General features: G+C 34.1%; 1 protein-coding gene across 5 annotated transcripts in view; it reads right to left on the bottom strand.

Moving 5' to 3' along the window:
- Positions 1-27,772, bottom strand: part of RNMT (RNA guanine-7 methyltransferase) — a 37,873-nt gene that overhangs the window by 6,888 nt on the left and 3,213 nt on the right. For 3 of the 5 annotated variants that reach the window (XM_074274360.1, XM_074274387.1, XM_074274368.1), the window contains exons 2-7: positions 21,123-21,575; positions 18,747-18,882; positions 15,447-15,572; positions 13,670-13,785; positions 10,583-10,764; positions 5,234-5,398 (exon numbers count right to left, since the gene is read on the bottom strand). In XM_074274360.1, the coding sequence (XP_074130461.1) occupies positions 5,234-5,398; positions 10,583-10,764; positions 13,670-13,785; positions 15,447-15,572; positions 18,747-18,882; positions 21,123-21,530 (1,133 nt within the window). In that variant the 5' untranslated portion in view covers positions 21,531-21,575. Of the gene's footprint in view, positions 1-5,233; positions 5,399-10,582; positions 10,765-13,669; positions 13,786-15,446; positions 15,573-18,746; positions 18,948-21,045; positions 21,576-26,084; positions 26,155-27,772 lie in introns of those variants that run through there. The other 2 variants (XM_074274379.1, XM_074274398.1) reach the window with 2 other exon arrangements.

The following is a 27,772-nucleotide window of genomic DNA, read 5'->3' on the forward strand; positions in this document are numbered from 1 at the left end:
GGAGCTCTGGGAGATACACAAAAAGTATAAAGAATAAACTCTTATTTTCAAGGATATTACACTGAAGTACACAAATTTAAGAACACAAGCAATTTACTTAAATGGGAAACTACTCTTCTTAAAAACTTATAAAATATTAACCTACTTGTTTTGTAACTGAGGCTCAATAAGAGAAAAGGAACAAGAAAAGGACACCATCCAAAATGTTAAGGAAATCAGAGCAATAGAAAGACAAGAGACAAGCTAGCTTGGCTAATGAAAAGGATGGAAATTATATCACTTGAAGTTGAGTGAAAATAGTTTAAAGAAATAAAAATAATTTCAGAGCTAAGTAATAAAATGATGGCACTTATTATCTTAAGAGGTTGAAAATAGGAATATGTCACCAAAAAATTAGCTAAATCAATACATGAACTACAATGTAATAAATTAGTGGTCAATATACAAGAGATGAAAGTTAGACTCAAAAGATCAGGTTTCATTAAAGAGCTGATTTCCTTTTCAGTAATTTCCACAAGTCAAACTTAATTTTTAAATGAGAAATGAAGGGATATTTAATTTTTGTAAAGTATTTTAATTAAAGTGTCAAATATGGCTTCTATCCTAGATAGATTCTATCCTAGACACATTTTCTCAAACTTTTTTTTTTTTTTTTTTTTTTTTTTTTTTGGGAAATCAAGTCTTCCTATCTCATTTATGCTGGAAATGCCAACAGCCACTCACAGGTTGATATCACTATTGATTTACATGGCATGGGAATTTTGCCCTGCTCTGTTTCCAATCTGGGACCATTTTATTGCTCTTCAAGCAGTCTTGTGGTTCTTTGCTGCAAGGACTCATCATATTAATACCAAAATTACTATGGGACACTCAAATGGCTTAGCCCATTGCAGCTCAGAAATCTCATGCTCAAATAATCTGCTAGTTTCAGCCTCTTTGGTAACAGAAACTATCATCTTGTGTCAAGCAGTCTGGCATTTACATTTTCTTCCATTAGCATTGGGAGGCAGCTAGTTTTTAAGTGCCCCCCCAATCAAAACATTAAATTTTTAAATATGAAATTTATTCAATGTACACTGTGTATAATTTTATGTTTATGAGGTAAAATAGCCACAAACTAAAGTAAAAAAGAACCAGTGTACAATTACAATTATCAGTTTACAAAGTGCAGAAATATTACTGAAAATTCTGCAAATCATACTTTTATAAGTCACTTAACTATTACACTAAGCTACAAATAAGGGGAAAAAATTCAGCAAACAAAAATTAAGAGTAATTTAGTCCTACTAAAGAATCTAACTATTCTTCATGCAAAAAAACTAAAAAGGTACTGAAAGAGTATTTCAAAAAACTGGAAGCTGTGATACTTAGAACTATGTTGTAAAATCAGAGCTCTAAAATTCAGATGGTTTATGCTAAAGTTCATTTTTGCATGAACCACAGGGATCTCCAATTCTTAGCTTGGGCTCTACTGAGAGATCTAAGACTTACCTGGTACACCTCCAATCCAAGTTAGTTGCCTTCACCATTCACCCCCTCTCCATGGTTTACCTGAATTCCATCAGAGAGAGGAAGACAGCCCACATAAATGCCCTCTTCCTCCTATTCTAGCACTTTATAGTTACTATCCTACTACCCCTATGTCACCTTCCTAGGCTCTCCCTCTACCACTATCACTCAACAACCTGTTCTCGTTTGAAGTTCATTCAATCCATATTAAGACTCTGGTGATTGCTTCTAGGACACTTTTCCCTTCTTCAATAAGTACAGTCTCTCTCCTTTTCAACTCCTACTTTGGTACTAAGGGATTTAAACATAAATATAGATATTCCCTTCAAATCCTCCAAATCCTCATTTCTCATCCACTGTGTCTCTGAGCTACAGAGGTAGTCTACCTTTGATCTTGAACTCACTGTGTTAATGAACTCTGAAATTTCTTTATCATAATCTGTTCTTATTCCACTTCTACTTTTGCCTTGCACATCCTAAACCTGTTCTTCATTCTCATTGTAACCTGCAACCTCTCTACTGCTTAGTTCTTTCCCAGTCATCTTTCTTCATTGGCTACCCCTTTCTTTCTTCCCCATCTTTATCCCTGGTTCATAAACCAATTCAATTCTACCCTCTTTTTTTCTTCTCAAGTCCCTTGACTCTTTATCCTACAGCCAATCTTTTTCTACCAAGTCTCAGCTCTCATCATTCCCATGATTTTTTCTTTATTCTTACACTCTGCTGAACAAAACAAGAGAGAAATCACAGAATCATTCTTTCTGGCTGGGTCCACTATAAGTTTGTATTACATGATAATTAAACTAAGCCCGCAATGAAGCAAGTCAATCCTTTTATACTTCCCTAATCAAGACACCCTGCCATTCACCATAGTGCCTTTCCTAAATCTTTTCATTCTTTAAAATCAACAAAACTCCCAACTCTCTTCTCCCCTCTGAAAACCTTATTTTTTATTTTACTAAAATTAGTATAAAGCCATTCACAAAGGAATTCTTCTGTGTATCTTCCTCTCATATGCTACTACTCTTTTCTTCAAATGTGTCTCACATGAAGGTATGGTTCTTTTACATTACCATAATTCCATGCCATTCGATCTTTTCCCAAAAGATCTATATCACTTCTCTCTAGGCTTCACAATGGTGTTCACTTCTAGTTTTCTTATCTATCTAATCACTCATTCAGTCTCCTTTATTGGACTCTCACTCAGGCTAAACTTACAAACCATGAGTATTTCCCAGGTACTTCTCTCTAAGGCTCACCCCCCTCTCCTTTTCTATATTAATTTGCTTATTGATTTCATCAGCTTCCAAGATTTCAATCATTACCTCTATACAGATGATTCTCAAATGTATTTGTCCAACCCTAACTTGTCTCTGGATCTCCAATCTTTTATTTAAAACTGCCTAATAGACATCTGGAACTAAAAGTCCAGATATACTTAGATATCTTAAATTTAGTTATATTGAAAACAAAATTTATTATAGTTCACCCCAAGCTTTAGCTCTGCCTACTTCCTATTACTCCCACTTTTACTCACACTCTAGGAATCTTCCTTGACTCTTTACTTTTCCCCCCCCTATCTCTTCCCTCCTTCCTCCAATCACTTCCTAAGTTCTATCGATTTTACCTTTATTATATATATGCCTTTTACCTTTATAATGTATATGCCCCATCTCACCTGATATGTCACCCTAGTGTAGGTCTTCATCACCCCACACTTGAATTACTACAATAGTCTTATCTGACTTCAAGTCTCTTCCTATTCCAAATTGTCCTCTGTTTAGTTGTCAAATTGATCTTCATGAAACATATAGCTGATTATGTTACCACTCTACTCAATAAATTCCAGTAGCTCTCTATTAACTCCAGGATAAAACAGAAAGTCTTTTGGCATTTAAAGCTCTTCATAACTTAAGCCATTCCCATCTTTCCACATATTCAATTATCTAATGACAATGGCTTCCTTGATATTTTTCAGAGTATAAAACACTTCATCTACTGATTTTACTGGCACTCCATTATACCTAGGATATTATTAGCTCCCCATCTCCAATCTCCTAGGCTTAGGTCCCCATCAACTGAGCTTAAATCCTAAATTCTGCCCTTTTAAGTCTTCGTGCCTTTCTTGTAGGATTATCTCCAACTAAGCAAGTATGTATGCATATGCATAAAAGTATCCAGTTTGTTCAGCTACTTTCTCCATTAGACCACGAACTCCCTGGGAATAGAAACTATTTTATTTTTGTTTTTTCTATTTTGTGCACTAAGTACAATGTGGCTTATTAAATGCTGGTAGCTTAACTTGATAAAGATTTCAGCAAAAGTCTGCATGATGAAATGATGCTCTTCCTTACCAAAAAAAAAAAAAAAAAAAAAAAAAATCAGGATCTCTATTGTATTAAAATTAGCTTTCCTAGTCAAATTATAATTTCATTAGAAATTTTACAAAATTAAGCAGTACAAAGTACAACCAAATCAAATTCAAGCCAGCATATTTCCTTTGATTTTGGAAATAATACTATACTATTCCTAATTCCCTCCCCCTTACTTTCAGGGAATACTTTTATTTCCCCCCAAAACTAATAGCAACTTTCCTACTTAGAATAGCTAGCATTCCTATAATGCTTTATAAATATTAATTCTATCCTCAGAATAATCCTGAGTATTTCTATTATACAAAAAAGGAAACTGTGAGGCACAGATCAAGTGACTTGTGAGGCCATATAGGTTCTAAGTGTCCGAGGCTGGATTTGAAGTCAAATCTTCCCATTTCATGTCCAATTACTCTATTCATGGTGTCATCAGTTCCCTCTACCTAGTTTCCCTACCATCAACTACCCAAGCTGGTAGATACCCTTCTCCTAAGTTTATCAAAACAGACTCAAGGATTTTCCCAACCCATCTCTTATCTAAAGATTCATCCTTCAAACTTCTTTTCATGGTGCAGATTCCTTAATTCTGTACTGTCTTACTACCTAAAATTTAAATTTCTTATTCTGACATTCAAGCTCCACCTAAACTGGTTATATTCCCTACTTTTTCAATCTTATTTAATACATTCCTTTCCAGTATGCCACACTACAATTCAATTACCTGCCAAACTATCTACTAGCATGATGCATCCAGTAGTTAAGCTTTTATTAATACCATTCCCTTTTCTGGAATGGCTCCTCTCCTGCCCCTATTAGCCCTTTAAATCCTTCAAGCCCATTTCAAAAGTTACTTAATCTCATCAGGTCTTTCAATGATTTCCCTAGTCAGAAATGATTCTTTATTTCTCCACTCTAACACTTTGTAAATGTGTTGTCCTTATTAAAGTCTCTTCCAAATTATAGTTACTATATAGATAGTGTGAAGTATAATGTAATATCTGTGTGCCATTCTCCTGGATAAATTATAAGTTTCATGGACCATATTTTAATTTTATTTGTATCTCCCCAAGCACCTAGCACAGTATTTTGTCACAATGTAGGCAACTGATAAATGGCTGATGAATTTATTTTTAAGAAGCCAAAGAAAAGCAAGAGCAAAGAAATCATAAAACTGATGATATCAGTATTGTGTAAATAGTTGCTTTTCTATTTGTAAAGCTATATTTCTCTTAAGTCTCACTGTCCTTCCCCCCCCCAACACTGGTTGAATACAAATAGTACTGTTAATCGTACTCCCCTGCCCTCTTTAAAGCAGTAAGAAAATAGAAAGGGATAAATTATGAAATTCTTACTCAATCAGTAGAGGAAAATAAACCAAAAATTCTGGAACATCCACAACACCTTCCAAGTTGAAATCATATTTGCATCCAAATAAAGGATATTCTCCTTTCTTCTGAAACCTTACAGTGTAGACTTCATTTCCAAATGATTCTGTTTCTGATGCCTCAAGGCGTTTTCTGTGAGTTATCAAAAGGGATAAAAATTAGTTTGACAAACTTATTCTATTCATTCATTGGAAAATACTGAATTTTACAATAAGCTAACAATTTGATTAGCTTTGTAAATAGTTTTGTGCTTCTTCCAGGAGGCAATACAGTAGAATACTAACTTTATTACCATTTAAGTTAATATTCCTGGCCTAAATGGCTTCAACCTCTCCTATATTTGATCTACAGGCAAAATGCCACTAAAAAACCCTCAAATTCAATATATAAGCAATCTGTATAGCCAGTCATGAAAGTTTGCTTTCATTCAATTATTTGAAACTTGCAACACAGAAAAAATGCTTTAAATGAAGGATAAACTGGGTTGAGAAATGAGGTCACAAAACTAAATAACACATATTTATTCCTTAAATGTAGCATTTCAAGTATACATAACCATTTTTAAATTAAATATTCCTATAAGAAAATGTTCTAAAAGGGCAACAGAAAGTTATGTGTCCCAGAAACTGATGGAAGTAGGTTCCATTCCAGTAATTTATCGAAACTACATCAGCCTAAGAAAAAGCAGCATTCTAGGTCAATGATTAACCAGTATTCTCAATCAAAAAAAACAATTCAAGATGATTCCATCTAAGCCTCTATCTTAGAACTACATCTTGTTGATAGCACTGCTTTTGGCTTTGCCTAGTGTTCATATACTCTTTTCTCAATCCATCTAAATCTTAACCAGCCTATTCTTTAAAACTGAATAGAAATAAACTGGGTTGAGAAATGAGGTCATTCTTTCTTCTCAGAGACTATGGCATTTCTATACAATTCAATTGCAATTATAACTAAGAAATGCATTGTATTCACTATATTGTTATATCCTGTTCACAAATCTACATCTTTTATTCCTCATAAGATTTTAAACTTTTTGAGGTCATATCCAGTGTAGGAATCTAGAACATATCCTATACATCCAGTAATATTTGCAAATAAACTGAGGGATTTACAATGTTAAATGCCAAAAAAAGCCATTAAAAAATGAGAACTAATAAAAAAACCTGCTGGCTTTGGCAAAAGCATTTCTGAAATTCGAAACTATTACGGAAAATTCAACAGCAGAGAATAAAACTTAGACTTAAAATCGGTTTCAGGTATTTAAGTAGACTTTGTTTATTAAAATCCATTTTGGGCAGAACAGTGTTTTAGAATAAATAAGAGATTTGAAATCAAGAAGACCTGGGCTGGAATCCTGTCTGTTACTTACCACCTGTGTGACCTCTGGCACATCATTTAACTTCTGTGTCTCAGTTCCCTGTCATCGTGACAGAATTATTATAATTATCTAATAATAACTGACCTTTACATGCCATAAAGTTTACAAAAAGACACTAGATTATGCGATCCTCACAACTGTGTGAGAAAGATACTACCAAAATCAGTTACTATTTTACATCCAGTTAAGAAGAATCACAATATCTACCCTTCATCTTCCACATCACACTCACCCAATTAGTTGTCAAGATTTATTTCTCTCTAATATTTTTCACATCCATTACTGTTCTCTAATCATTGGGCAACACACCTAATCATACTCTTTCACATGGGACACCAATTAGTCTCCCTATTTTAAGTTTCTCTCCTCATTCTCTATACAGATGAAGTAATTTTCTTAAAGCATGAATGTGAATATGTTCCCTTCTTGCTCATGAAATTTCAATGACTATCTTCTTCCTTTATGATCAGGCTTTTAAGTTCCTATTTAGCACTGAAAGACGTTCATAAAACTTCCAAGATGCATTTCCTAGCTGTTATTTCATATTACCTATCACACATTCAACAGACATTCAACAATTCCTCATAAACTACACTCCATTCTCTACTTTTATGCCTTGGCATACATCACCTGTGTTTAAGAAGTACTCCTTAGTCATCTATTTCTCTTTGTTTCCTTCAGAGCTGAGACCCCCCCCCTACATGGAGTTTTTCCTGATCTCTTGAGCTTATGATACTTCCCCACAAAAATTACCCTGTAATTTCTTTTATACATTTAATACACATACAAGTTATCTTCTCCTACAGAAAAGAAGCTCCCAGAGGACAGGGATTGCTTTATTTTTTTTATTATTATTATTTTTTTGGTAATCCCCACTGGACAACAGAATTAAGCACATTAAGCACTTAATTAATACTTGCTGGTAATTCTTTTCTTTACAAATGAAGAAAAACAAATTTAGAAAGTTAAGTTTGCTGAGGGGGAAAAACACACACAACTGCCTCTAAAATCAAAAGACCTGGGATCAAATCTACCTCTGACATTACCAGTGTTGATATGTGGGGATAAATCACTGAAGTTCCTATTGTGTGCCAGATCTGGGAGATACAAAATGCAAAGAATGAAACATCACAATTCAAAATAAAATTATATTCTAAAAATCACAATCTCCCTGACCCTATTTCTTTGACTGTAAAATTAGAGTAGAACTAGATGGCATCTGATGCCATTTTTAATTAAAATTCCTATGAAAAATTAAGCAACTTGCTCAGAGACAGTAGAATTCTGAAGCCTAGTCATTTGTCCAATACATAATACCAAGATTTTTCATGAATTAACAAATATAGATTTAAACAAACCTAGTTCCCTTTGTGGGAAACTACAAAGTATTTTTAAGAAAATTTGATACCATTTGGTATATCTCCACCTTTCAAAATGTTTTTTTTTGGTCTGTTTGTGGTTTTTTTTTTTTTTTTGCTGAGGCAATTGGGGTTACTTGCCTAGTTATGTGTCTGTGATCACATTTGAACTCAGGTCCTCCTGACTTCAGGGCTGGTGCTCTATCCACGGCGACACCTAGCTGCCCCTCCAAAATTCTTAAAACAAAATCTGCCTACACTGAATTCTTAGCTGGCAAATTTAATTGCTATAAGCTACTCTTTTCCTCTTTTTTATAATAAATGAGAGCAAAAAATAAAAAGAGCAGCAGAGTCTGAAAACAGAAAATACAGAAGACACTACACTGAAATGAGACTTGAAAGCGATTTACAGTAGAATTAAGCACAAAACAGGGTTAAGCTTAGTTTTAATGTATGCATTTTTTTTTTTTACTGGAAGTCTATATAGTAGTGGCTGTTAAATCATGTATTGTCCTACGTGTAACTCTTCGGCATCCAAATTCTTCTGTTTGACTTTTTTTTTTTTTTTTTTTTTTTTTGAACTGGAAGCTCTGTATTTTGGCCAAAAGCTTCACAGGGGTTTCTTTGAGGGGAGGGTTAACTGGTGGAGTTCTTTCTATTTCTACTTTACCTTTTGATTCTAAGAAATCTAGACAGTTTTAATTTTATGAATATTATTTTTTTTTAACATTGTTTTGTTTTAAAATTTTGAGGTACAGATTCTCACCCTCTCTTTCATCCCTTCCCCAACTCACAGAGACAGCATATGATATATTACATATGTGAAATCAGGTTAGTTTTGCTTCTTCCCTATTCCCCAACACTTTTGATTTGATTATTTCTTATTTCATGGTGTCACTGGCTTCTATTTGGTCCAGTCTATTTTCAGGGAATTTGTTTAGATAATGCTTTTTACTTCTCAGGTCAAGGTATAAATTTCCAGTCTCTCTTCCATAGTTTCCATTTCTTTTCCAATTTCTTCCTTTGGAATTCTCATTTAAAAAATCTTATAACTGTTTTAAAATATTTATTTCATTTCTCCTAAAAGTGCCAGTTGAATTTAGGTCCAAGTTGTTTTTTATTTTTTTGAAGTTTTATTTGAAAATGCTTTGACTTCATTCTCTTCTTCTTGTGACTTGGGCATCCCTGTCATCACAATAGTGTTGTTGTTGTTTTTTTTCCTCCAGTCTAATTCCTGACATCAAACTTGATGTTATAGTGGGGTTCTGTACACTTTTGGAAAAACATATGGCCCAATTTCATTCCTCCTTTCTTGATATCAGAGTGAGATCTTCAAGCTTTCAGTTGTTCTCAAGGTGTTTTGATCCAGGGCAAAATTTGAATTTTGTCTCCTGGTCTAAATTCTGCCCATTTCTGATTTAAGCTTGGGAATCTGAGCAGATTTGTTGGGCTCAGTCACCATTAACCAGCTGGAAATCTCTGCTGGTTCAAATTGTCAGAACTGTAACTTTCTTTTGTTCTGGGATTCTTATTCTTGTTATTCCACTGTGAGCTTCAAATTGGGCTAGAATCTAAGTAAGATTGACACCTCAGCTATACTCCCCAAAATCCAAAATCACATTACTTCTGCTTGTATCTGAACTTATTCCTCTTTAGATATATGGCCTAGGGCCCACTCCCTACACAAAAACTCTACTCTCTCCCCTTATACCCTGGATCTGTAACCCAGATCTGTGTAGTAGATAACAAAGCTGGCATCTTAATTCCAAACAGTGACCCAGTAAGAGTCTATGACTTCCTCTTGCCTGGATGTACAGTCGTTCTCTCTATTAAGTGGTAGAGTGTTTATTAATGCAAGTGCTATCTCCCTTGGCTAACAGGGCTGAAAAAACTGACAATGTGACTTTTTCTTGGGTTTACCCATCAAGATTATATCTGGTACAATTTATACCATTTACTTTCCTACTTTCTTTCCTCTGTAGCATGGCTAAAGCTAAGAGAAATGCAGCTTGAAAGTAAAGGACAAGTTGTAGTTTCAACATTATTCCACTTTAATTCCCCATCTACATCTCTACAATAAGATGAAAAAAAGGGAGGTAAGGAGGGAATGAGGGAGAAAGAAACCATTAGTTGTTTTCCTTCCTATAGGGAAATCTCAGAGCTTCCTGTTTCATTATGTACGGGAAAATGAGACTAAACAAGTATATAAAATCTGATATATGTGTGTGTGTGTGTGTGTGTGTGTGTCAAATAAGCAAGGAAATGTTAGAACATATCAATAAAATCAAAGATATTACACAATCAACACAAAATTTCTAGCTAGTTTCCTATATTGATATTCTGTATATTCTGTGCTCTCTAAAATCAAGGCTCAACATGTAAGTATTCTAAGCACAATTTTTCAAAAAAATCTGATAACTTATTTAACTAATGCCTGTAGCTAGAGAAGTGAGTATATTTTATTTGTTAGATCTTAGGATGACAATACATTAAAAAAAAATCATGCTGAAAAATAACATTTAAAAAAATACACATTATGGACATTTCATAAAACTTTCATAACAACAAAAAACTTACATGAGCTCAAAGCTGTTTGGTGTAGTGCCAATAAAATATCCTCCAGGGCAAAGTTTCTCACAAGCATTTCTGAGCATCATATCAGCCTGTTCGTAAGTTTCAAATGAATAATGATACACAAACTGACAACTGCAAATGTCAAAGGATATCTCTGGATCACGGAACTTATTAGTCAAGAGCTCCTGAAACAAATTCAAATAAGATAAGAATTCAAGCTATAAAAGCCCAGATATAAAATTTTCTCCAAGTTGAAAACAGAACTTAAGAAATTAAAAGAAAAAAACTTTCAAAAGCTTACCAAAGAACTTAAATACAAATTAAATAAAACATTTCAACAATAGGAGAAACTAGGAAAATTAATGTAACCAAAGATAAATTGTTCATGAGATAAAACTTCTGTTTTCCTTAGTTAGATAAAATATATCGACTCTAATTTCTATTACGGAGGCAAGAAGAAACTGCGAATAATTCTCTAAGTTAATAAAGCATCTAGTAGAGGGGGAGCACAGTGCTTTGAAAATAGGTATCTGAACATTTGCTGAATAAGTAATCAAGATAGGGATGGGTCTTAACTAAGTGCATGCCATATGAACATCAGATTAAGGAACTAGAATTGAGGTGAGTTTTCTTGAGAAGACTCCAAGAGATAATTAAAAGAAATCTCTCAAGTCTCTATAGAATTATCATTTGGAAAAGTATAAAACTAAGATTTGTTCTTCTTGACCCCAGCAATTCTGGGGCAGAAATAAAGAGAAATGGGTAGAATTTGCAGAGGCACATTTGGAGGATAATTAAGAAACAATTTTTACTAATGAAAACAAGTCAGAAGTTATATGTACTACCTCACTGGAAATTCTGAAGCAAATGATGGACAAAGCTGGGACAAGATGTTCTGGAGGCATTCCTCTCCACAGACCCCAATCTTACCACTATCTTGTTCAGACTGAGGTTCTATATGAGATGATAAATACCAGCAGTTTGCAAAATAATCACTGAATGACAATTATTTTGTCATTCTGTTACAGATTTCCCCTTTTAAGATTATTTGCAAAAATGAATTTCAAGTGCGACATAAATATGATTGAGGCAAAAAAAAAAATCTTCAAATACAGGAAAACTAAAGTTCAATTCATTTGAGATTAAAATAACTGACAAAAATATTGAAAATCAGAGAAGATTCTGGAAAGATATACAAAATATTAAAAATGAAAAAAAAAAAAAGAAGAAAATGTAAGAAATAAGGGAAAAAAAAAAAAACAGATCTGGAGAATAGATCAAGAAGAGAAAACAGATGAGTAACTGAACTACCTGAAAGTTTTAACCAAAAGAAAGAATCTTGAAATAATAATAAAGAAAAAATTAAAGAAAGTTTTACTGAAGTGTAGGAACAAGACAGGAAAATAGAAATAGGGAAAAAAAAAAAAATCCACAGATCACCACCTGAAAGATCCTATGTGCAAAACCTATAGGAACAGTATAGCTAAACTCCAAAAACCCCAAATCAAGGAGAATGAGCAGGAGAAAAAACACAATTCAAATATGGCAAAGCCACCACAGAATCACACAAGACCTCGCAACAGTTACATTAAAAAAAACCACAGGAAAACTATACATTAAAGAGCAAAAGAATTAGGGTTGCAGTCTAAATTATCATACCTCACAAGTTAAGCATAATTCTGAACAAAAAAAATGGACATTCAACAAACTGCCAGACTCAGAATTTTGTTACAAAATGTCCTGAATTTAATTGAAAATTTGATTTATGATAACCACAAAAAAAATAAGGTAAACACAAAAGATAAAGGACTCAATAAGGACAAACTGTTTTCTGTGCAGATATGTAAACCATATGTCTAAAACTATCATTAGCAATTGAGTAGTTCAAAAGAAAGATTGGGGCAGAGTTGAGTATGATGTGATTCTAAAAGCAAAACTGTGTAAAAGAAAAACTAATTATGCCATATGAATGAAATGCAAGAGGAAAAAGTCACAGAGAAAATAGATGCGAGTTCTGGAATGCTATTCACATCAAAAATGGGTTAAAGAGGTATCTCTCTCGCTGTCTGTGTGTGTGTGTGTGTATATACATATATATATATATATATATATATCTAAAAAGGTATAAAGTCTTCTAAATTTATAAGAAATAAGAGGAGGAAGGAATAAAATAAGGGAAGTAAAGAAGAGTGTGTAGATTAACAGGAATAGGATATGGAGTATCCCAAAGGAAATGGGATAAAGAGAAAAGGAAAGGGTAGGGAGAGAAGATAAGGGTTAGATCCTAGAGGGAGAGGGAAAGGGATAGGGAAAGGAAGAGAGACAGAGAGAGAGGAGGAGAGAGAGACAGAGAAAGAGAGAGAGTGAGTGTGTGTAGGGAGACCATGTTAAGTAATAGCAAGATAAATTAGCAGGATGACATAACAACCACCAAAAGAGTAACTTATTAAAAAAACAAACAAAAAAAAAAAAACCTTGGGTAGTAATCATTGATCTATCAGATTTAATCAAGGAAGAAAATTAGAGAAACTACACTATATATAGTTAGCCATATTAATATTGTTTTAGACTACCTAAAATAATTAGGCACTATAAGGTTGGGATACTGCTGTGGTGTAGGAAATAAGCTGGTGGATTTAGAAAAATATGGAAAGGCTTTAACTCAAGATGGATGACATTGGATGATGTTAATCCATTTTCAGAGAAACAGAGGACAAACAAGGATATGGCATTACCTAAGTGAATATGAATATATATGAATGATTATAGCTATGTAGATACATGCATGTATGTATATTTGTATATGTAAATATAAACATGCTTAACAATAGTTTTCTTAGGAGATGTGGGGGAGGAAACAGGAAAAAAAAGAATAAAGTAAAACATGCACAGCTCTGAACACAATGTTCAGAATTTATTATATAGGCTTTCTTGAAATGCAAATTTATTGTCTCCTATTTTGAATACTCCCTTATGTCCTGCTATGCACATGATGTTATTTTTTCTTTCTAACTTCTACTTAAGTTTTAAATAAATAAGCAAATTTATCAAAAATCAATTACAATGATAGAACGATGCATGAAACAATACCTTAGAGCTATCTGCAGTTACAAATTCTGCACTGAAAATGTACTCATGGTCACGACAGTGATTCTTCATGTCAGCATAACGCTGCTGGCACTGCTGGATGGAAACATCAGCAATATCTACATAGAAAAGTTTCCAATTAAAAGTTATTAGACCAAAACACAGGGTGAAAGCAAAATGTAGAGGAAGAATGATAGCACAAATTTCATACAGTAACAGCAAATTCTTGGCATATAAATATAATTTAGGTACAAGACCAATTCTATTTCCTTCAAAATAAAAAAGAGAAAAACCTTCATTTTGATGAAAAGGCAACTATTAATTTATGGGGTTTTTTTAATGGGAAGAAAGTTTTTAAGAAGCATGTTACTTAAGGACTGAAAAGAATCAAAACAAAAAAGGTAAATCTCTGTTTCAAAGTTATAGAAAATAGGAATTTGTTGGAGAGTATTAGTGTTGATTTGAATTACAATAGGATATTCTCTGCATATTATTCATTAACCCATTCTTAGAGACAACCACTTTGAATTATATTCTGCTTAACAGAACCTCCAAATCACCAAAATGATCTTCTTAAACAAGATTTTAAGTCTGATTTGTCAAAACAGTGAATAATTACATAAAAATATAAATCCTTGAGTATTGTTATTTTTAATCCTCTACAAAGTGATTCCAAACTATCTCCTGCCTGTCTGCCCTCCATTTTTAGAATGCAATAATTCTGTCACTACCCCTCTGAATTCTCCATCTTTCCTGTCCCCAAGTTGCTAATGCCTTCTCCCTCAATGACCTTGCATTCAGTTAGAACTCCCTTTCACAAGGGAAAGGGTAGGTTTTTAAAGATAGGCACCAATAGAGCGATCAGTGAAGCTCCACCACCCTTTGGGGAGGTGGTCCAGTCTGAAATCCAGATTATGTCCAACTCCTTAGACCCACTCTTTCTAGAAATCCCAGTCATATGCTTGAGATTAAATTTTCTCTATAAAACCTACTTATGGGCCAAGCCCACCATGGTACTCTGCCTCCTGGTGTCTTTCCCTTTCTCCTGCCCCCATTCCACGTGGTTTCTCTCCTAACTTTCCAACACCCACTTCTCCTTACACCTAACTCTTTTATGGTGCTAGGTCAGGATTTAGTCTTCCAGGTAAGGGCATGCCCCAACCTCATGGGGTGCTTCCCTTTCTACTGGGTAATTGTGAGCTCTACTGAGGAACTTGTCTTTTATATGCTCCTCCCACTCTATTTCATATTTATCATATCTGGTGTCTATTATATTCCTTCATTTTGTCTGAAATCTATTCCCCTAAATAAACCTACCTTCTGCCAAAGTGAATGGCTATTGTGAATTTTCACATGATTGAACCCCAACGTTTTTCTGCCTGCCATCATTTGGTGCTAAACACCACATTATACATCATATCAGTAAGGGGCTAATAAAGTTCAATTAAATAAAAACCTTAGGGTTAATGTCTAACTTTTCCATTATTTAAACCATTTACCTTGTGACCAACAGCAGATATCGTAGGCTATGCCTACAAATTCAGACCACAGAAAAACATAACTATCCCACAAAGGGAAAAAAACTCATTACTTTTTCAATGTCTTACTTTAAAAGCATCACTAATGCCTTAGTGTATTAATTAAAAGTACATTAAAGATTCACTACCACTTGGTCTCTGGGATTCATGCCATAATATTTTAATTTATGAAGTCCTTACATGATTTCCAGTTACCTAACTCAGCAAAATAGGTGTGTCTAAAACAATTTATTTCCTCTTACCAGTACAAACTAGTTTGCTAATTCTGCCCTTTTTCCACTTGAGTAAATCTCCACCTTTTCCACATCCCAGATCCAATACAGTGATGTCACTCTTCTTTTTCTGCCGCACTTTTTCTAAAAATTCTCCTAAAAGGAAAAAAGTAAAGAGAGTACTTTACTTAATTTTTGCCAAAACATCGATTACTGCCCATACTAACTTTCATCTGACAAGACACAGAAATCATAACATTTAATTTAATTTGCACTTAAAAAGAAATTTAAAACAAAAATAGTTTTCCAAATTGTTTAACTGTTCCAAAATGGAAACAATTAAAAATCATGTGCTCTTATAGGAAAGCATTTTGAAAAATGGTCCTAAAATTCTCCTCAAATATATATATTTTTCCGCAAAGGGAAGAACTAATAATTCATAAATGATGTTGCAATCTTTTGTTACCAAAGCTATTTGCTTAAATAAGGACTTCTACTTCAACTCATGACTTTGCTGTTAATTTTGAATTTTAAAATCTTAATTTACAAAGAAAACAGAAGTTTTTCCAAAGATACTCTCATGTGTTAACAGTCTGATTAAAGTAGGAATCTCTTGAAAAGAGAATGAAGTCTAAAGAGAATTACACAAGGATTTATCAAAAAGTGGCATAGCCTAATTAAAACTATATATCAAGATCTTGACAAAACTCAATTTAAAAATTCTCTCATAATTGTCAAATCACACCTAGAGCCCAAAGAAATAATCACATTGTGGATAAACACCTATAAACATTCTTAAACAACTGCAATGGTTAGTACTATTACAATTACATTCTACCTCAACTACTACATCCAAATTAACTTCTTCCTCATCACTTTCTGGATAAAATGTTCTGTTTTGTGCAACACAGAAGCATCATGAATGAAAAGAGCTCAGATTTGGAAAACAGAATTTGTTATAGCCTGAGTCCCAGATTCAAAACTTCAACTTCATACCTACGGATCATTGGACAAATCATAACATTGAGCTTGTTCGTTTCCCTGTATAATGGGGATATGTAACATCTGCATAGCCCACCTCGCAAATATGCTATATCATACATTTTATGGGCATGGTGGTCCAGTAAAAAGAGCACTGTATGTTGAGCTGGAGGAACTGGGTTTAAATACTAGTTCTACTTAACTATCTTTGGGGCAAGTCACTTAAACTGCTCTGGGATTAAATCTGCAAACTGTAAGAAGTAGAAATAGAAGAACTGAGGACCCCCTCCAGCTTTCAGTCTATGTTCTTAACCATAAAGTAATACATACCTAATGTAATGCTTGTTCTTCACCTTTAGTGATCACTGAGTAATTACTTGTGTTTCTACTAACTGTAGTGTGAGAAATGGATGGGGATTTAATTTCCAGAATTATGAAAATTAAATTGGAGAAAATTTTCATAGCAGCATTGTTTGTAGTAGCAAAGGAATAGACACAAAGTGGATGTATATTGATTGGGGAAAATAACTGAAAAGACTGATTGTAATGGAATATTACTGTACAGTTAGAAACAAGAGAATTAAAGGGAGTTAAGGAGATTTGGGTGAAAAACTCAGTTCTGAAACATACTGCACGACTGAAATTACCTTAAATTTCTCAAGTGTCCCACATAAACTCAGCTGGACAATAAAAGATACAGAACAGCTACCAATTTGCATTAGTAAAGCTCCTTTCCTCATCATGGGACGTTCACTACTAAATAAAATCCTGAGGCCCAAAAAAGTAAAAAACAAACAAAAAGCCCCAAAGAATCCAAAGAAACAAGATTTGTATAAACAAAGAACAATGTAAATAAAAATAAAAAAGTATTTATATATGACAACAATGTAAATTTAACATAAGAGGAAGGTGAACTTTCAAACAGTTAAAAAAAAAATTAATTGGCTACTAAAGGAAGTTTTTGCTTAAATTTTTTCTATCAAAAGGAAATGTTCAAAGAGTGAGCAAAGAGAGAAGAAAATGAGTGGAAGGTTTTTTTAAAAGCTATTTTTTTCTGCATAATAATTTTCCTGTATACTATAAAGCTTTTAATAATTCAGATTAAAGGCCACTATAAATATGTTTATTTTTGAATGTGAAAAATCAATCTTATTTTTACAAACATTACCTATTAAAAACTTCTTAATTTACAAATTTTACATTACAATTACAAATGTAAACATTTTACAAAGAATAAGGAACTAGACTATTCAAAATGTAGACATTAGGACAGAGACTATAAAGGCAGGTGTAGAGACAAAAACTGTCACTGAGATTTTAGGAATAGCTGGGGAGGAAGAGGAGTGAGAGCTGTCACTAGACCCCAAGACTACTCCAGGGAATAACTTTTTACAAAGTGCGCACTAGTTGTCTTCTTAATGCTACAGAAATTGAAACGGGAAAAAAAAACAACATGTAAGCATATGATGAAAAAAAATGAGCAGAAACAGCCGAAAAGGGCTACACTGAGCAAACAGAGAAGCTACAAGAATACAAACAATACAAAAGAATACAAAGAATTTAAGAGTAAGCTCACAGAATCATAAAGTTGGAAGGAACTTTAGGAGCCAGCTAGTTTGATCTGAAATAGGAAACTGCAGGGAAGAGAGCAGATGGAGTGGAATACAAATGACCACAAATTCCAAATGATCTTTTTCTTGGCAATATCTTTTTACAAGTCCCCTATATTCAGGACTTTATGCATTTTTCCTAAAAATCAAGTGCAAGCAATCTCCAATGTACTATTTTATCTAAGTTGACCAGCATTCAAGATAATTTTTTTTCATGTGCCAATAAATGAGATTTTGCAAACTTTTAATTATCTGTTTTGTTTCAACACCAGGCACCAAGTTTCCTACTCTGAAAAGGTTTTTGGCCAGTCTACAATGGCCTGTTTAACTCATGATGTATCACCAAGTGCAACATTGTGCCTAAAGAATTTAAGGGATAAACACACCCCAATCCCACATCATTTCTACTGGCAGAAGAAAGTACTTAAGCAATTACAATGTCTGTGTTAGTGCTCCAGAAATTTAACTTAATTTCTAACACCACAGGAAACATCAGTCAATAAATATAAACAAATGGAGTTGTGTACCTACTTTTCAGAGATTAGGGACTTCTTATTAACTCATTTCCTCTCCCCCAACAAATCAATATCAATTAAATCTGTCAATCCCTTATAGAAATAAAACTCTAAATGCGAAGGGAAGTCACACTTTAAAAAACTTTAAATATACCAAAACGTGTGAAAAATGGCCAATTATGCTGGAGGAAGATAAATAAGACATACAAATCTGACAATCATACCAATGAGTACACTCTTCATCCAATTATTAAAATTTCGAAGGTAAAAAATACGACTCTGGCTTCGTTTCTCCAAGCCAACTTCCTGAAGCTCATTGTAGTGAGCAGCTACAGTTGAACCATGTCCTTCTTCTAAATGCTGAACACAAGAGAAAGTAGGACAATATTAAAATAGGTATAAAAATCAGATAAATAAAAATTCATCTATACAAGTGCACCACGTTTAAAATTTTAAATTCCTTATTCGTTGATATGAATCCATAAGACTTCCTTTTTATAACATTGCTGCTCCTGTTGCTTTACTCTCCAAACCACATCAGCAGAGACCATTATTAGAAGAAGCTATCTGTCAAAACTGTCACCTTGTTTATAGTCTTCTCCCCACTCCACCCTACAACCATAATCTTCATCTCTTTTTCTAAGAACTGTAATCAAATCCCTATTACCATTATTAACAAATCTAGAAAGGCTACATTACTAATACACTCTACTGATACACTCAAAATCTGTGATTTCCCAGATTATGATATTCTTTCCTGGCTACTATGTGTACTTCTACATATGTGTGCAACATATATACCCTAGAAAACGAGACAATGATGTGACTAGAATATATGGATTAGAAGATCTATATTCAAATCCCAACTCAGACACTTACTAGCTATGAGACCCTGGGCTTGTCACTTAATTCCTGTCTGCATCAATTTCCTCATCTGTGAAAAGGGAATAATAATAGCACCTACATCCTAGGATTGTTATGAGGACTAAATGAGGTATTATTTGTAAAGCATTTGGCATAGCTAATAACTGTTTCCTTCTCTTCTCCCTTGAGAAAAACGACTGTCTAGATTTTCTATTTATATTCCCATTACTAAACACAATATTTGCAACATGGTAGGCAATTAATATTTTTCCAATAATTTTTAAGAGGAATTAAGAGGGGAGAAGGGAGGGAAAATTTGGAACAGAAGGTTTTGCAAGGGAATGTTGAAAAATCACCAATGCTTGTTTTGTAAATAAAAAAAAATTAGTCCTTGCAAAACCCTGTGTTCCAACCCCACCCCGATGGCAAGTGGTCCAATATATATTAAACATGGTAGAAATATATGTTAAATCCAATATATGCATACATATTTATATAATTATAATGCTACACAAGAAAAAAAAAAAGAGAGAAGCAAAATAAAATGCAAGCAAACAACAACAAAAAGAGTGGGAATGTTGTGAACCACATTCAGTTCCCACAGTCCTCTCTCTGGGAGGGATGGCTCTCTTCATCACTGAACAACTGGAACTGGTTTGAATCATCTCATTGTTGAAGAGAGCCATGTCCATAAGAATTAATCATTGTATAATCTTGTTGCTGTCCATAATGATCTCCTGGTCCTACTCATTTCACTTAGTATCATATCAGTTCATATAAGTCTCTCCAGGCTTCTCTGAAACATCCTGTTGGTCATTTCTTACAGAACATTAATTCCATAACATTCATATACAATACTGTTCAGTTTCTAGTTTCTTGTCACTACAAAAAGGGCTGCCACAAATTTTTGCACATATGGGTTCCTTTCCCTCCTTTAAGATCTCTTTGGGATATAAGCCTATTAGAAACATTGCTGGATCAAAGGGTATACATAGTTTGATAACTTTTCGAGCATAGTTCCAAACTGCTCTCCAGAATGGTTGGATCTGTTCACAGTTCCACCAACAATGTAATAGTGTCCCAGTTTTCCCACATCCCTTCCAACATTCACCATTATCTTTTCCTCTCCTCTTAGCCAATCTGACAGGTATGTAGGGGTATCTCAGAGTTGTCTTAATTTGCATTTCTCAGCTCAATAGTGATTTAGAGCACCTTTTCATATGACTAGAAATAGTTTCAATTTCTTCATCAGAAAATTGTTCATCTCTTTTGACCATTTATCAATTGGAAATCAATTGCCTTGTCTTTTAGGGCCAACCACATAAAAAAATTTAGGGGCAGCCTGGTGGCGCAGTGGATAGAGCAACAACCAGGATGACTAGTGTTCAAATTTAGCCTCAGAAACTTAACACTTCCTAGCTATATGACCCAGAACAAGTCATTTAACCCCAATTGCCTCAGCAAAAAAATTATTATTATTATTTACAACCTTAAACTCAAATATAGCTAACTAAAATTTTCTCAAAAGCAGAATTCATTACTTCAGTTAACTTTATCACAACTAATATGAATCAAATGTAATATTTTAAATTATCTAATAGCTAAACACTATAAGCATGAGATTACATCAATATAAAGCACAAATCTTTTAGGAACTACAACAAGGAAATTAAAGTTGTGTTATTTTTTAAAATAAACTAAAAAACCTAAATATCTTAAATATATAGCACACATACTTTGCGTTTTACAGGAACATCTTCACCTTCCAATTTTCTCTTTTTTGCAGGAGTGCCATCTCCACAACTAGAAGTATCATCTTTTGGATCATCGGTTTCTAACTTTCTCGTTCGTGAAATACTCTCTTCATCACCTGCTGCAGCTCTTTTCTCAGGAATAATTTCATTATCCAACTTTCTTGTATTTGATGGAGTGCCCTCTCCACAACTGGCAGTCTTAACTTCAGGGTCACTCTGAAACTCTAGTTTTCCCTTTTTTGGTGTGCTTTCCTGAACATTGTCAGTGTCCTTTCCATCAGAGCATTCAATTTCATTAGTGTTGATAGAGAGTTCTGTTTTGGAAACTACCGATGCCTCTTCATCTTGAAAGATTTTTTTACAATCCTCCATTTTTGCAGAATTTTCCATTGTGTCCAATGATTTCAATTTAAAGCTTCAGTTCATAAATGAAAACTGCAATAGAAAACATTTAATATGCATAATGAATAGAAAATTATCACTCCTCTGCAAATAACTTGAAAATAATACCTCAAATGAAATTTTGGAGTAGCAGAGCCAAAAAAAAGGTAAGGGTAAGACACTTTTCTAGTCTAAGAAAACTAAAAAAGTTGACAAGAGTAATCTAGGGAATCAGAATGGATGTCTGTCTTGAATGTGATAGTAACAGGGGCAGCTTCAGGTGCTCTCAACCCAGAAAGAGTAAGAAGGTTGGATAACTGGCCAGAAAAAGATTACAGGGGACCTTACATACTATACTCACTTGCATTTATACAGTTCTAGGTCCCAGCTCCAAGGTTAAGAGGAATGACTGTGGTCAATTAAAAGACAACAGCAGCACTGGTTACAGTTCCAGGGCCAAATAGTACTGGAGCTGCAGGAGAACAGGGGCCCTTCCCAGGTAAAGACCAGAATACAAACCAAGAGAACAGTAACCATACCTCTCCCCAGATTATACCACATTGGTAGCACTAAAAACTTGCAGAACCTGAAGTTTGAGATAATTCCTCCTCACCCCATGGTGAGCATAACCCAATTCTAATATAAATTCAAAGTTAAGAAATAGGCCAGAAGAAGGAGCAATTTAAAACAAAACAAAACAAAAAAAAAAAAAAAAACCTTGATCATTCAAAGACCAAGACATATACTTAGAAGACAACATGAAAATAGCTATGATCAAAACCTCAAAGAAAAATGTTAACCGGATTCAAGCCTGTAATATTCTCTTTAAAATGTAATGTTCTCTGTTGAGTTTTCTTGGGGTCTCTGGGAGGGAAGAAAGCCAATCACCACTTCTCTGTCTTCCCTAGTTTTGATTCTGGCTGAGTTTGTCTGAACTTATATACTCTCTTATTAAAGGTGTGAATCTTGTAGAACTATAGTAAGTACTAAGTGCATGTACTGAACTAGAGAACTGTTAAGCACCATGCTAAATTAGATAACTATTGTCTCTCAATTCCACCGAGTTAGCACCTTGTAAGAATCCTTGTTTCAAATTCAGAGTTCTGGCCCATAACACAAGCCCAGCAAGAATTCCTGGAAAAGTTAAAGAGATAAAGCATGGTAGCAGAAAAATTGGTAAAAGAAATATAATAAGAACTGGTAAAAGAAATAATATAAATTCAAGAAAATTATGGGGAAAAAAAGAAAAACAATAGCTTGGCAAAAGGGGCACACAAAAACTTTAAAACAGAATTAGCCTAATAGTTAAGAGGAAAGAAAAAAAAAAAAAAAAACCTCTTAAGAACTTAAGAAAAGAACTCCTTAATAAGAATAGGTCAAAAGAAAAAACAGGTACAAAAATTCACCGAAGAAAATAATTCCTTAAGATATCAAGAAACAATAAAACAAAATCAAAAACATGGGTGGGGAAAGCAGAACAAATTAGGAAATATTTCACTAGAAAAGCAGGTGAACTAGAAAATGAAGAGAGAAATCAAAGAATTATTGGACTACTTGAAATTCAAGATAAAAAAAATCTAGAATCATATTTAAAGTAATTATTTTTAAATGCCCCAATATATTAGATCCAGAGAGTAAAAATGAAATTACTTCCTCAAAGAGATCCTAAAATGAAAATTCACAGGTATATTATAGCCAAATTCCAGAATTCCCAGGTCAAGAAGAAAATACAGCAATCAAGTAGAAAGAAACAATTCAAATATCATGGAGCCACATTAACACATTAAAAATCCCACAAGATTTAATGACTTCCATGATAAAGGAACAGAGGATTAATATATAACATTCCAAAAGGCAAATGAGCAAACATTTTAACCAAGAACCCAACAAAACTGAGTATAATTCTTCAAAGGGAAATATGGGACAGAGGGATTCCAAAGATTCCTGATGAAAAGAATAGTACTGAATAGAAAATCTAACATTAAAACAGAAGAGTCGAGGAAAGTATAATAAAATTATTAATGTACTCAAAGATTAAATCATTTACACTTCTATATGGAAGATTATACACAAAAGAGCATGGGGTTTAAGTTGATAATGCTAGAATTATTTCCAGATTAAAACAAATAAAGAGGGGGAGAAAAAAAATGAATAAGGGAAAGAGAGGAAGGAAGAAGAAATTTTCTCACATAAAAGTAGTGTTGAAGGAAGAGCTTATGTAAGTAAGAGAGAAAATGGGGGGAGAGGGGCCAACCAATGTTTGAACCTCATTCAGATCAGAACGAGTTCAAAGAAAGACAGATTTAGTTGGGTATAGAAATTGATCTTGCCCAATTGGGAAACAGGAGGAAATTAAAAGAGAATGGGAGAGATCATAAAAGGAAGGATAGATTAAGGTAAGCAGTAGTTAGAAACAAAAGACTTTTAAGGAGAGGCAAGATTAAAAAGAAAAAAATAGGATGGAGAGAAATAAACTGTTGGTAATCATAACTTCATAAGTGAAAAGGGCCTAATCACAGAACAGATAGTTGAATGGATTAGAAACTAGAATCCATCAATATGTTTTACAAGAAACATCTGAAACAGAAATAGAGGTAAAATAAGGGTCTGAGCAGAACATGTTTAATCTAAAATACAAAAGGTAGGGGACAGTAATCATAATCTCAGACAAGCAAAAGCAAAAAATTTAAAGAGATGAATCAGGGAAACTACATTTTTCTAAAAAGAACTATACAATAGGAAGCAATATCAAAAACCAAGTTCATATCCTACATGTTACAGGCTTCTCTGATATGTGCCTCACTTCTCAAACATAGGGAACTGAAACAAACTTATTAAGAATGCTATTCCCCAATTAATAAATGATCAAAGAATATGAACAGGAAGTTTTCACAAGACAAAATCAAAAGTTTGTAAGAAAATTTGTATTTGTAAGGGAAAAAAAATCAAATAAATATGGAATAGAAAAAGGCAAATTAAAACTTTGAGGAACTATCTCACACTCATCAGAAACAAATACTTCAGGGGATGAGAAGAAAATAGCTATATATCCATGAATTATTACTCTGGAGGACATATTGGAACCGTGCACAAAGAGCTATAAAATTGTGCATACTCTTTGACCTGGTAATATCACAACTAGGTCTCTACCCCAAAGAGATTGAAGAAAAAAAGAAAAGGAGCTTTATGTACGAAAATATAACGTTTTTTTTTGTGGTGGCAAAGAACTGGATAGTGAAGGGATGATTCATTGAGAAACAGCTGAACAAGATGGAATATGATTGTGATGGAGTACTGTTGTGGCATAAAGAAATGACAAGGAAGGCTAGACTTTTAAGACTCCTCATGACTTAGTTGCTTCCACCTTTCCAGTTTTCTTAAAACGTATTTCCCCCTTGGAAATGGGAGTCTTTGGTACTCCTCAAACATGACAATCCATCTCCTAAAACTGGACAATTTTCAAATGGTTTCCCCATGCTTAGAAGGCTCTCCCCTCATCATTAGTCTACTAGTTTTTCCTGGCTTCTTTCAAGTGTCAACTACAGCTCCATTCTCTACAGGAAGCCTTTCCTAGTTCTTTTTAATTTTAATTACTTCTCCACATTAATAACTTATCATATGTATGTGTATGTATATCTTGTTTGCATACACACACACACACACACACACACACACAACTTTTGTACACAGTTTGTATAGTTTCTCCCATTAAAGGAAGCTCCTTGAGAACAGGTTTTCTGGTTGGTTTTCTGTCTTTCCTGGTATCCCCAGTGTTCAACATAGCATATATTGCATAGTAAGAACTTAGTTAATGTGATTCATCCAAACTTTTGTCAGAAATCTCCAAAGTCATTCTTGCTCTTCTTTCAAAAAAAAAAAAAAAAAAATCAGTCAATTCCAATCCACTCCACTTATAAGGTGAGTGATAAGGTGATAAGGTACAAGCCAAGATGAGGTACAATTCATGAAGGTGAGGAGTCATCCGAAATGAATTCATAGGCTCAAATCATCACCAGGTCAAGGGATAAAGCTTTATTATAAAAGCTTTAACAACTCAAAGTCTCTAAAGAGCACACAATTAATAAAGTGAAAGATGGAATCTTTTATAGGGAAGGTATACAAATTATACAAGATATACTAACTATGCTAATTATATGATAGTTAAATCAAGTTGTGATTATGGCCATCCAGTTTATACAAAATAGCCTCAGGAGGTGATGTCTCTAGCAAGATAACAGAAGGCATTAGTACAAAAAACTGTACATAATTAACTCCACAGTATCATCCTCAATCTCACTAAGGGCCCCCTTAGATACTGTGTTTCTACCAATGACATAGTCTTTTGCTGTAGTCCATTCACTTCATCACTTCAATACTATATTGAAATCCTCCTTAAATTCATCACCTCGGATGTTTATTTTCGTATAAACTTAGCCACCTAAATCTATCTCTCATAACCATGCTAATTTCACATCTTTAAATCCAGAAAAGGCAATTAAGTGGCACAGTGGATTGAGTATTGCACCTGAAATTAAGAAATCAAATCCCACCTCAGACTCTTACCTGTGGAACCTTCAGCCAGTTGCTCAATGCTAGTCTGAAAAATAGGGAAAATAAAAAACCAATCTTTCTCTTATGGTTGCTGTGAAAATCAAATGAGAAATTTGTAAAGCACTTAGCACAGTACCTAGCACATTGCAGGCATTTAAAAAATGTTTATTTCCTTCTGTTCTGAAGATCCTTCTTTGTAATCTCTTGTCCTCTTCTTTCTCTCTACCTCTTCCAACTACTATTTGTCCTTTCTTCTAGTACCTTCCCTATTTTTCTAATCCATCTTCCTTGGTTTATTCTCATTTTCTGCCCTTTAATCTTTTTTTTCCCCATAAATTTCAGGTTTTGTTAAAAGTTTGAAAATAATAAAATAATGGACTTAGAAAGTAAACAGATTATTTTGTGATTAGCAATTATTGGCACCAGTTCCTTTACTGTGACCTCTAGCAAGTATTGCTACTAGTGCAGTTTCTACATGCCTTCTAAAGGTTTTGTTAGTTTTCAACTATCAGTGGCCAACTAATTTAGTTTTTATAGTATGTTTTAAAATTCCCCATCAGTTTCTTATGCATGTCTGGATCACTCCTAATCTAAGTAGTTCTTATCTTGGAATAGTCTTTGTCTGAGCAAAGAGGGATGCTTCCAAAGGTGTTATGGGCCAGAAAGCTGAACTTGAAACAAAGGATTCTTATAAGGTACTAAGTCAGTAGAATTGATTGAGACAAGTTATTTAATTTAGTTTAATTAATTATCTAATTTACCAGGGTTCAGTATGATTGATTGAACCCTATAAGACCTTATGGGCCAGAACTTGAAACAAGGTACTAAATGGAATTGAGGAGACAATGGTTAAATCTAGTTTAGCATTGATCTAATCCTACAACAAATAATGGTTTCCTAGTGATATAATGATTGGTGTGTACTCAGTGTGGCTTATAGAAGTGAGAAGCTCTCACGGCTGGAAAAGGACAAGCTATTGAAGCTCTCCGAGGCTGAGCTGAGACAGATTCATTCCATAGTCCACCTTTATGATAGCTGGAGGCTGAAGCACAAACCTTTGGATTCAGAGAGAAGGCAAAGGACTGGCGGCAGGAGCTTAAGCTCTTAAAACCAAGGGGAGATCTTCAACCTTCTGGTGGCTGGCCTGGCCTCCTGCACTTCCCCCACTAAGAGGACTGGACAGTCTGGACCAAGGCCAGACTGAAAGGCTCTCCAGAAAGCTGCCCAGCCCCAGGAAGGTGATAATAAAGTATCTGGACTATAAGAAAGCTAATAGGGCTCCAGGAAAGGAGACAAGACTTTGAAATAGATAATAAAGGATCTGGACACCTGGCTGCACTTGTGGTGATTACTGAACTAAAATGAACACTGCTCAATAGAGCAAAACCTCAACAGAGAACATTACATTTTAAAGAGAACATTACACAGAGGTTTGATTCCCTCCCCCCCCCCACAACCTACCAGGAGAAACAATTTCCCCACACTCATTCACATTCAGCTTTAATATATCGTACCAGATTCTTCCTGCTGAAGTCATTTGTCCATTACTTTTATACTAAAGAAAATTTGCCTGGAATTAGGATCCCTTCATGAGTTGTGGTGCTCAACTACAAGTTCAGATATATGGACGACAGTTTGATAACTTTTCTCTTGATTTTAACGAGTACGATTCCCTTTCAAAAAGGGTTTTGTTTGTTTGT

Source organism: Sminthopsis crassicaudata, chromosome 1 (assembly GCF_048593235.1).
Source record: "Sminthopsis crassicaudata isolate SCR6 chromosome 1, ASM4859323v1, whole genome shotgun sequence".
In the NCBI taxonomy this organism is placed as follows: domain Eukaryota; kingdom Metazoa; phylum Chordata; class Mammalia; order Dasyuromorphia; family Dasyuridae; genus Sminthopsis; species Sminthopsis crassicaudata.